An 11,911-nucleotide genomic window follows, 5' to 3' on the forward strand; every position below is an offset into this window, starting at 1 on the left:
TGGACCAACACAGGAGGCTGAACCTCAGGAAGTAGAACTTCAGGAAGTAGCCCGGTTGGTCTTCCTCTGAGCAGTGTTTGTGTGTGAGGACCAGGAGAAAAAGGACGTGATCCACAGGAGACTGTGTTGAAGGAAAGGAGAGTGTGGGGTTTTCTCTGGAATTATCTATAACTTAATGAAATTAAATTAAACACAATATACCTCTCAGAACTTCCACTTGGACCTGAATTGTGCCTTTTCTCTTGTGTTGGACAGCTGACCACTCATGAGGCTAAATCTGTACTCTGCTGCAACACTTCTGCTAAAGTTTTGAAATCGGGGAACATTTCTCTATATGAAGTGTAGAATCTTTTCTCAGAGCAGGTATGAATCTTCACCTTTGCTGGTATGAATTTACATATAAACAGATTCAACCTCAGTTTTGAATCTGAATATTTAATGAAATGTCCAAAAGTATGATGTGGTGAAAGGGTCAAAATGTCACTTATGGAAAGAAAAGATTCTCACAACAATTTATTTTACAAAACTCTTAGCAACTGGTTTTCTGGGATGATTTAGGACAAACTTTAACATCAAATTCAGCCAGTCTTGCAGCCGCATTTATGAAACACAGATGAGGATTATGAAACTCTTCTAAATCAGAAGATTGACTTTCCTCAGACTTCACAATAATTCAGACATCGCAGTAAATTATTAATTCCCTAATCACACCTGTTGGCTCAGTGGTTTTATGCATTTCAGTAGAAACTTCAACATGACAAGAAGAACCTGGCCAGTCATCCCACAAGTTAAATGCTAAAGCCACTTTTTTGTTAATTTACCCAAAGCAGAACAATCCCAGCGGCTCCAGGCAGAAATGCAAATGGAAGAAGTAAAAAAAAAACAAAAAAAAACAAGCAAAAAAATATTCCACACATTAGCCTCCAGTTTTCTTTAAGCAAATTATTTACTGCATCATGATGAACCAAACCATACTGATTCACAAAAGACAGAAGGATTTTATTTCAAGTTGTTGAAAATATTCTAGAATCTTTCTTAAAGTACATTAGGAAATATAACAACACATTAAAATATGTTATTTAAATGAATACAGAGTGAAGACAGTGGTATGTAAATATATTCATTCTGAACAGAAGTTAGCAGAGGTTAACTGCTGATCGTCCTTCAGACCTTCACTGAAACAAAAGAGAAAAAAGAAGAGCTTAATTCATTTTAAATCTAAGCTGAAATGGACTTCTGGGTTACTTTCATGCTGCTGTTCTTACTACACTGGCCGGGAATCTCCACTGGAATGTAATTCTGCTGGCAGAGGTGAACAAACGCCGCCGCCAACCTGCAGGGCGCTTTGGAGGAGCTCCGCCCACACACAGACAGGAACTGGGCTGGATCCACCTGAACACACAGCTAGCTGTTATTCTGGTTCCTAAACACTCGCAATTTAACCGGCATCAGGTTAGCAGCACTTCTTTTTGTTTTTTTTACATTTGATCACAAAACTTCAGTTTGTTTTTTGCAATATACTCACATAAAGTGTGAATTGATAAATAACAATTAAAAAAAAAAAAGTTCTTTAAATATAAATGCACACCGCACTTTTTAGATCTTGACACTTTTTACTGCAATCACGGCTGCAAGTCTTCTCAACCAGTTTTGCACATCTGAATGAATATTATTCAAAATGCTATATACAAATTCAAGCTAAAGGTTTCACATTTTTATTTGTAAACAATCCAACTAAAAATGAAAATTTTTCCAGGGATTTACATTTACTTTAACAGAGCTTCTCATGCAGTCATGCAAAGGCTTTTTTTATGCTAATGTTTTGCCATTGGGTTTATAGTTACATTATACATTACATTATCTTATGGTCGCGCAAAGAATACCTCAACAAAATCTCACCTGAAAAAGAGAAAAACAAATTTTTTTGGATAATTTATCTGCTGTTTCTTGCCATGGAATTCAATCCAATTTTGGAAAAATCTTCTTGAGATGTTCTGCCAGACAAATCTCCTCACACAGTGTTGTTTTGTTTTGTTTTGTTTTTTTTAATCAGCTTGAATTTCTTTATCTCCAACAAGCTAAAAAGCGGCTGAGGAATACCAGAAGTATTTTCCTCTTCACTTACCACCCTGAAACAGGAACTGAGAGGCGAATCTGCGGAAGAGAAGAAGGAAGTGCAGCTCGCTGGGCTCGCCGCTGCCGTGGAAACTTCTGTGGATTTACTGCACTTTGGGTCCAGCTGCAGACGCAGACAGATGGGGCCAGTGAAAGACAAACACGCTCAGATAAGCTCCACTCCACTAAAGCAAACATTTATGACATTTAAACATTTATGGAGGAGAAAAAAATGTAAATGGCTCTGATCCGACCTCCCAACTGTGGAAAAACTCCTCCAGAGTCTTCGCCTGAGATCCGTCACGCAAAGAGAAATCATTGCCTGCGTCGTTATCGTTGGTCCCCAGCAGACCGGTGGATGCGCCTGAGCAGGGAAACGAGTCGAAGCAGAAAACTTTCCTTTACGTTTACCGTGGAAATCACATGTTTACGTACGGCTCATAAGTTTATGTACGCCGGTGGAATTTCTGAGGTTTTGGACGTTTTTCAGAGAATATGACTGATAACGCAAAAACTATTTCCACTCATGCTCAGCGGTTTAATTGAGACATTTTTGTCAAACAAATGGGTTTACTCTTTGTAAATCACAAAAAAATAAATAAATAAAATAAGATAAATCATAAAAATGAATAAGCTAAAAAAAACATTTAGACAAAAACTCTCAAAATCACCCTGCTCAAAAGTTTACATACCCTGGTGATTTTTGCTTTTAATCAAGGTTATTATGATTTTTGTTTGCCAATAAATGGCTTCAGCTAACCACAGAGCATGAGTGAAAATATTTTTTTTTTGTTCTCAGGCATATTTGATAAAAAATTGAAGGAAAAGAAGAAAAAATCAGAAATTCCACCAGTGTATGTAAACTTATGAGCACAATGATACCCTGTAAAAAACAGTCTGACTGTTACTGTCTGACATTAAACCAGACGCATTTCCTTTTTTAAGTCTTTTAGGATTATTTATATCTATTTGCTAAATGTCAGAATAGAGGACATGTTTTTCTGTTTCTTTATGTAGAAGTTTTCATACACTAAGATTACATTTTTTTCCCTTTTTAATACAATTTATGAAAACCAGGATAATGATGTCATGGATTTATAGGCTTCTGATAGGTTAATTGATAAATCCACCTAAGCGGAGGCTCAGGTGGATTTTAACACCTCAAACACATTCATGTGAACCATCATGGGAAGAAAATCTAAAGAAATCAGCCAAGAGGTCATGAAGAAAAACGATAACCTCTTTTAGTCTCCTTCATATCTGGCTTGGGTTTTAATTTCCTGATGCTCATGAGCATGAGGTCACACTGTCCAGAAAGAAGACCGGTTCTGTGTCTTTGGTCATGAGATTCTCTCCTTGTCCTGGTGTTAAATAATGTCAGTAATAATAACTGATGTAAAGAGAAAATTTAATTTGTTTTAATGTCAAACTGTGAGTAAAAACTCGACTTTTTTTAAAACAATAAATGTAAAAATCAGGTTTCGGCTCCTACCATGTAACCATCCATCCAGGGAGAAGCTGCACAGCTCCAGCTGCAGGTCACATGACACCGACTGTCCCTCCTGATTGGACACCTGTACTTTGTTTGAGCCTTTTTTCACACTCAGCCCACGGCCGCTGAGGGGTCCATGTGGGACGGCGTTCTTACAGTCAGTTTTCACCTGAGACACAGAGTCTCTGTAACCGTCTGCATCATCATTCACTTACAGTGCCTATAAAAAGGATTCACCCCTTTGGGTGTTCTGTGCTGTTTTTGCTTTTGCAAATCAATCACCATCAACAAAATTTGGCTTTTTTTTTTGACAAAACAGAAAAACAATCTTTAATGTCGAAATGAAAAATAGTTTATGTAAAATATTTTAAAAAATATTTAGCATAAAATAAGTGACTGCATAAATATTCATCTCATTTTAAAATGACTGACCTAATTTAACAGAGGTCTGGTCAATCGGTGCTAATAGTCTCATAATGACTGAGACTCCGTGAAGTGGATCTGATGAGACCAAAATGGAGCTGTAAGGCCGTCAGACAAGATTATGTTTGGAACACAAACGCACCATCCCTACTATGGAGCATGGTGGTGGCAGCATCATGCTTTGGGGAAGCAAAATGAACTACAGCTTTTATTTTCCAGCGAGTCAACAACCATGGAGTGGCCTAGTCAAATCTATGATTGCATCCAAAGGTGTGTTTTACTAAATACTGACTGAAAGGGGGCGAATATTTATACAATCGCTTATTTCATGTTGAATCATTTTTAAATAACTGTTGTTATTTTTGCAGAAATCGACACTCGACAAAAAATTTTTTTGTGATGTTTTGTGAAAATAAAACAAAAATTTGTTGATGATGACTGACGACTGGCAAGACATTCGAGAGGATGAATACTTTTCTCAGGCAGTGCACCAACCTGGCCGGTGCGCTGAATGTGGACGCTGCTGTTGTCCATGTGTATCAGCAGGGAGCTCTGAGCGTCAGCACCCAGCAGCAGCGTGAAGGACGGCTCGGTGCGGCCGTCCTGGGCGAGGAGCAGCGGACAGGAAACAGGAAGTTCATACAGAAGCCCGTCAAACGTCACCACAAACTGATCAGCCACCAGCAGCGCTTGGTCTTTAGGAACACAGGGAGGGGAGAGGCAAACACATTACAGGCGACCTATGATGTTTCATTCAGCAGGTTAAGATAGTTCTATAACAAAACGTGCTCATTACATTTTTTTTTTTTTTTTTGCACAAATTCATTCTTAGATAATGAGATTTTAGTCTGTTCAGTTCTGTCTATTTTCATCTCCTTTCAGAATGACATGTCTTAGGGCTTTGTCACTTTAAATCCAAATAAACTGCTGCTGGCCACGCCCCCCCAACTCAACGTTTACACACACACTTTAAAATGGCTGCAGTTACACAACTGTACATCTTTGAAAAGCAGAAGTGGAGCCTCCTGCACAACCAACAAGAATGCAGGAAGTGGTTTGTTAGATGGACAGTCAACAACAAAACACGTGTCTTTTCCAGTAGCTATTATGCAGCGCATACAGTGGTAAAACAGGCTGACCAAATGTGGAGGAGCTCAGCTGAGATTGCTAAATAACGCACTGATTTATGATGTTACATTCAGTTTTTTTGTGTCTATTATTGTCCCTTTTAGTAAAGAACATTTATTTGAGTACAATAAGGTACTGAAGCAGATCAGCCTGACAGTTCTTTGTTCCACACACACTCAGGACGCCGGCAACAGGTGTTCTGGCAGGAACTGCAGTACGAATCAGTGACACCACCCTGAAATGAGTGTTTCCAGTAAGAACAGTGTTCCCTCTCCTTCACTTGGCTACGTTTGAAGAAAAACAAAACAAAACAAAAAAAAACCTAATTTGATAACTGTTATGGATTCCAGCTTTGTAGAAAGCAGGCCCCTGAGCCTGCAGACATGTGTTTTATTGGATGTGAAGCGTTTCCATCAGCAGATGTGTTTTGTCAACAGAGAAAAGGAGTCGGCGTGTGATTTAGAGCCGCTCCTCTCTTTCTGACCGGACAGGTTTGCCAACGCTGAACTCCACTGAGCCGTGGTCCGAACATTCTGAAAGTCCAAAATACATGTTCCTGTAATGTCTTCAGCATGAACAAGAACAATACAAGGATCTCAGAAATCTGTTTTATCAGATAAAAACTTTGATGCGTAAACGTAGCGCAGAAACCGGAAATCTTTGCCTTTTAAATTAAGAGGACACAAATGACCTGTAAAAGTATTCAGAACCAAGCCGGCTTCTTAAGCTGGGTCTGATTTTGAACAATGTTTCTCCATTATGCGACTCTTCAACCACAACAATGACAGAGTGTTTACTGAAATGGTTCCAGTGAAACTAAAAGTCTTAAAACATCCGTCTGTTACTGCAGCAGCTCAACAGGTACATGGATATTAAAACATGGTTTAAATAATTACACGTTTCTGATAATTACTGAGTCAGTAAGTAACATATTTAAGTAAATTCAGATAAGGTGTAGGATTAAATAAGAACACTTTGTTATGCACACATACGGTGTATATATTTGCAATCCCCCCCCCCCTTATTTTTGAAATCCCGTTTGAAATAAATAAATCAAAAACTCCTCTCATGTTTCATGTAAACATAACCCTACGACAGGTTTGATATGAACATGTTGAATCTCAACCTTCCAGCAGCTTACGTCTAAACGGGCTGTCCATGATTCTCCTCTTGAAGCGATAAAGCTCAGCTGCAGGTCTGACGGAGGCGAGGGCCCTCAGGGGCCCCAGGAGCCACTCCTCCAGCACGGTTTCCAGCAGCCCACCCTCGGCGGCCCTCGACAGGTTGAGATTCAGCAGCGGCACCGACACAGTGACCGCACAGTCTCTGCAAAGAAACGACCTCGTGAACCGTTCCCTGGATTAAAGTGGCCAACATGTCGTCTTTATTTTGACCAACATTTCAACCGACTGAGGTCAGCCAGGACTTATTCTGAGAGAAAAAGGAGGGATACATTCCACCTCTCACACGGTCACACAGCTTGAAAAAATCAGGAGCCAACAGAGGTTTAAGGTGGGCCTGAGTTATGCAGTACCTGCGGCTGAATGTGTAGAGAGAAGCCAGTCGTTTCCTGAGTCCAAACAGAGCTGTGGCCAGCCTGGCCTCGGCCCAGTGGGAGCTCTGCTGGCCCACCTGGGCCAAACATTCAGTTACTACACAGTACTCACTGTGGTTACATGTTTTCATTGACTTTTAGGATTTTCATGAGTCTGCTCTGCTGTGGCATGATTTTACATCCTGAAATAARAAAAATGWAAAAAAAAAAAAAAAAAAAAAAAAAAAAAAAAAGTCCCAGAAAAAWAMAATAAATGAACAAATATTAAAGTAGTGCCATTTTATAGCACAAATAAGAACACCAACACTAATAAACTTTAATTTTGTACAGAACACACCACTGCACTGCAAAAACACAAAATCTTACCAAGTATTTTTGGTCTAGTTTCTAGTCCAAATATCTTAGCACACTTGAAATAAGACAAAACTAACTTAAAAGTAACTTGGTTGCAAAATATAGGCTCTTGTTTTAAGAAAATAATTCCTTAATATTGATGAGAAAGTTCTCCATTGGCTGATTATTCAACTGATAAAACATTTTTCCCTTTTCATAAGTCAATTTATCTACAAATTTAACTACAATGTTGTCATAAAATTAAAGAGATGTTTAGTCACAATAAGCACCTATATGTTGCTACAAAGTAACTTTTAAGTTAGATTGTCTTATTTCAACTGTATTAGGAATTTTCTGTTAGACCAAAATTACTTGGTAAGATTTTGTGTTTTGCAGGGTGGAACTGGAAGAAAATTTAAATATCCAAATTAAGCCCAGCAACTAAAAACAATAACAAAAATAAAAACACATAAAAAACACACAACACAGCCAAAACCATAAAAAAAATGGATAATGATGCCTCTGGAAACAAAATTGCCCTCCTGAAAATATCAGAATGCAAACTATCAAGCTCATTTTATTTCAGATTAATTGATTGCTTCCTGCAACGACCCAAAAACACAAAGACATGGCCGGGCAATGAGGAAACCTTTAAACTCCAAACTTTAGGAGGCAAAAATGTTTCTGCTTTCAAACAGACAAAACTGACAGTGAAAAAACCAGAGGTTGTCGTTTCCTCACCACGTCCAGAGCGGCTGCGAGGGCCGAGGCTCCTGCTGCTGCCAGGGCTCTGAGGTGAGGGTTCTCCAGCTCAGCAGGCAGGACGTCCAGCAACCTGCCGGTCCACATCCCAACAGCCTCCCTCCATGCTGCCTCCAGCCTCTGGCCCTTCACGTCCTGGTACACACCAGCCAGGGTCGCCAGAGGCCCTGGACAGGAAGTTCAGACACTGCGCTGATGATGTCTTCCTGGCAGTAAGAGGAAGAACTCCGACACCAGAGACACTCACTCCGCAGCTCCTGCTGTCCCTGCAGCGAGGCCTGCTGGAGCCGACCCAGCAGGTCAGGCAGGCCGCTGGTCAGCGCGCGGCGCAGGGAGCTGCTGAGCCACAGGGACAGCAGCCCTGTGGAGCCCCGGCCCAGCAGGCCCTCGGCATGCTGGGAGGCGAGCAGAGGGACGGAGCTCCAGACCTGCAGCAGCCGCATGTCTGCAGGCTGGGGGACAGGAAGCACAGAGTTAATTGCCAACACCTGCAGGTCCAGCATGACGTTACCGGGGAAACATTAAAGCTGCACTATGTAACTTTTAGAACAAATAATGTGTTTTATACATATTTGTTAAAGAGGCAGTATGATATCCAAGGTACATTGTGTCATTTTATAGCACAATTAAGTAACTATGCCACCTTCAGTTGTTATAAAAATTCTGCATGTATGAAATATGGCTGAAAGGGAATTTAACTTCATAGTTTGAGAACGTGAAATTGGGCCTCTGTCTCTTTAAAAGCTGTATTTGTTTTTACATTATTTATTTTTATCTTTAACAAGGTTTTTACCAGTGTTGCATTGAGAAGTAGCTCCTATAATGAGCTCAGTAGATGTACAGTTTTACCAGGTGTTTGCTAATTGCTACTAGCTAGTCTGAAGGAGCTGTATGGGGAGTCACGGAGGGACGTGTGCTCTGTGAGGCTCTAGATAGCTTTAAAGCTAGGGCTCCAAGGAGGAGCTGCATCTCAAAGGCGGAGCTAGGTCCACCCAGGGGTTTTGCACTTATGAATGGTTGCCATGGAGATTCAAGAATTTCTCAAACACAAATGTAAGAATCAAAGCAACACACTAGGTATGTTTTTGATGAGGGAATAACATTATAACATAATGTAAAGATAAAAAAGGTTGATTTTACATAATTCTGTCCCTTTATAATTATCACTATGTCTCAAAATAATCTGTAAAAAAAACTCATCAAGCTCCTCTGGATTCTCCCTGTGGTCATACGGCCATCTTCAAAAATACATCACTTCCAGGTCTGAGACAACCAATCAGAGTCAGGGGAGGGTCTTAGCGCTGTCAATCAATCTTGTGACGTGCTGCTCACAGCCTCCCTCTTGCTCTCTGCTGCACCACAACTGATTCACCACAGCAAAACATGCCATGAATGCTAAGGCTAGTTACCATGGTCACCGATGACAGAGGATAAACAGTTTTCCTGGAACAGCAAGTTGTTTCTCCATTAGTGCTTTTAGCAGTGTGAACATGCTAAGGCCCTCCTCCTGGCTCTGATTGGTCGTTTTTGAGCGGCGCATTCCTGCTGATGGTAGGACCAGAGGAAGAAGCCGGAGGAGCTTGATTCTTTCTTTCTGTCTCATATTTCTCTGTCGTGACCTGGGGACACTTTTAACTAATATGTAAAAAAAAGAGACATTTTGGTTTTTAAGTGACATAGTGCAGCTTTAAGGCAGCAGACCTGTTCAGTGGTTTCTGTTAGGAGACACTGTAACGCCTTCGTCCTCTCCAGGAGTTCCTTCTGGATCTCAGAGCTCAGGAAGTGAAATCGCTCCTACGAAACGATAAAGAGGAGCAAACAGAGTGAAGCAGCGCCATACTGAGTCATATCTGAAGACGTTAGGGTTACCTCTACTGCAGTTAATCTCTCCCAGCAGCCACTGGCTGACATCATCAGCCTCTGATTGGCTGTCTTCAGCGACCAGCTTCCCAGAGTCTCAGTCTCTCTGCAGCGTTCTCTTCTCTGCACCTCAGCCTTGAAGCTGTGGTTCATTCCTGCACACACTGCTGCACTGATGTCCTCACAGAGGCCTGGACCTGCAAAACACACACATACATACACACGTTCATATTTACTCTTTTTAGTTTTCTGGACTCGGTTAGCGGTGATCCTCTGTTTACCGCTCATGTAGCCTGCGGCGGTCCGGAGGCAGCGGCCCCCCAGCGTCCCGTTGACCCAGACCTGGTGTCTGCGGTCCAGCGTGGCGTGAACCTGAAGGCCGGCCCTGTGGGGCCCCGACAGGCCGCTGCTGCCTAGCAACAAGCTCCAGTTACCCACCACTGACTGGAAAGTAAAAAAAACAAAAAACAAACAAAAAACACCCTCATAAGAAAAAAAACTAAGAATAAAAATATCAGAATTAAGTTTTTAGTTTAACTTCACAAAGAAAAACATGCAGATTTTTATTTTTATTTTATTCATTTCTCAAGGAAAGAAAAAGTCAACAATCTGTTGGAAAAAATTTTATTTGATGATCACATATTTTCTCATTGCAACATTGCATTTATATTAACCTTCTGTTATTATATCATATTCAGCTTTTGGTTTATCATTTACACTTTAGTTTATTTACCCTTATGCTTGTTTTAATTTAAAGTTTCCAGATAGTCAAGCAACTTCGCATCAGTCTGGAAACTTTACTGTAACAGTTTGATGACTTTAGGAGCTGTGACACTTCAGGAAATGCTTGTTTACTGTGTCATGTAGCAAAAGTCACTTAACATTTAAGCAGGCATTAAACATAAGCGATTAAATTTTTTTTTGGTCTGATGTAATATCCACATTTAAATGTCCTGACTTCATTGGCTGTTAAAAATCTGGTTTAGATAAATAACGATGTTGAAATATCAGTCTTTGTCTAATCAGTGTAATGTGTTTTAACTGGTGATGGAGATATTGAAATAAATGGACTTTTCAATAATATTCTAAATGATTAAATGTGTTTGTAGATTTTAACTCATGTTGAACACACTTCTCGATGTAATTATTACCAAACTGTTTGGCTTTCTATGTTAACTTTTCCACTGAATGAATCTGAAATACTAATTTCACTGCAGTTGTTTAAACATTAATGTGTAGCTTAGGTAAAATGTGTTTAATTGTTCAGACGGGAGTCTAATCGGATCAGAGAACTCCGACCGTAAGAAACCGGGTCTGATTTCTGTACAACAGTTTCATTTTGTTTTCCTCCACTCCATCTGGGTGAATAACCTTTGATTTTTTTAATCAGTCAATGTTTCCTTAGATGCTCGGTTTTATTGGAGGAATTCCTGCGTTCTGGTTCCAACGAGACGGCGGATCTCACAGATTTACAAGGTGACACAAACGCTCTCCAGAACCGCTAGGAGGAGTTCTGTTGAGTATTAGCAGAACTCAATACTGGGAAGCTTGGCACAGCCTGGACACCAGCTCCAGTAGTTCATTTTTCAAAGCCTCATTTCTCAAAGTCATATTTTCACCACATGTCACCGTTTCAAACTAAATGTTTAGCTAGGAAGCTAAACATTTAATTAGCAAGGTAAATATTTTGTTCACATGCTAAATATTTAGCTATACGTCCAAACTAAATATTTATATAGCGAGTCAAATAAGCTAAATATTTAGCTTTGAGCCAAATATTTACCTAGCAAGTTAAATATTTAGTTTACAAAATAAATGTTTAATTTGGAGCAAAAAATGGACTACCATTTTTATCTCTTATTGCTGCTGATTTTTGACAGTAACTTTACAACCCACACTCCATACTCTTAAATCATTTGGCTGCACAGGATTTTATTTAGGGCCATCAGAGTAAAGGGAGCTGAATCCAATGGACAAGATCCTTTTTAGATTTTTTTGGAATCCATAGATTATTTACCAAGTGAATATTCAGCAGCATCTTTACCTCAGTATAGAGAGAGATGATGGTCTCCTGGGCAGTGGAGGAGTTGGTGAGGGCGAGGGTGAAGTGGGACCGGAGCGGCTGACCGGTCACCGAAATGTTAGACTGACTGTAGATCAGCTCCTCTCCTGAGTTCACTCTGTGGGACCCGGACCACCAGAGAGTCTGACACACACACACACACACACACACACACACACAC

At 40.3% G+C, this 11,911-nt stretch overlaps 1 protein-coding gene across 1 annotated transcript in view; it reads right to left on the reverse strand.

Moving 5' to 3' along the window:
* Positions 1 to 11,911, reverse strand: part of LOC108167065 (uncharacterized) — a 12,934-nt gene continuing 1,023 nt past the window's right edge. Inside the window, exons 2-15 of the mRNA XM_017309859.1 lie at positions 11,713 to 11,874; positions 9,950 to 10,112; positions 9,678 to 9,865; positions 9,510 to 9,602; positions 8,056 to 8,260; positions 7,788 to 7,975; positions 6,693 to 6,790; positions 6,300 to 6,484; positions 4,526 to 4,725; positions 3,608 to 3,776; positions 2,370 to 2,479; positions 2,126 to 2,239; positions 1,266 to 1,392; positions 1 to 1,175 (exon numbers count right to left, since the gene is read on the reverse strand). Of these exons, the coding sequence (XP_017165348.1) occupies positions 1,165 to 1,175; positions 1,266 to 1,392; positions 2,126 to 2,239; positions 2,370 to 2,479; positions 3,608 to 3,776; positions 4,526 to 4,725; positions 6,300 to 6,484; positions 6,693 to 6,790; positions 7,788 to 7,975; positions 8,056 to 8,260; positions 9,510 to 9,602; positions 9,678 to 9,865; positions 9,950 to 10,112; positions 11,713 to 11,874 (2,013 nt within the window). The 3' untranslated portion in view covers positions 1 to 1,164. The remainder of the gene's footprint in view (positions 1,176 to 1,265; positions 1,393 to 2,125; positions 2,240 to 2,369; positions 2,480 to 3,607; positions 3,777 to 4,525; positions 4,726 to 6,299; positions 6,485 to 6,692; positions 6,791 to 7,787; positions 7,976 to 8,055; positions 8,261 to 9,509; positions 9,603 to 9,677; positions 9,866 to 9,949; positions 10,113 to 11,712; positions 11,875 to 11,911) is intronic.

The sequence above is a fragment of the Poecilia reticulata genome, linkage group LG17 (genome assembly GCF_000633615.1).
Source record: "Poecilia reticulata strain Guanapo linkage group LG17, Guppy_female_1.0+MT, whole genome shotgun sequence".
Classification (NCBI taxonomy): domain Eukaryota; kingdom Metazoa; phylum Chordata; class Actinopteri; order Cyprinodontiformes; family Poeciliidae; genus Poecilia; species Poecilia reticulata.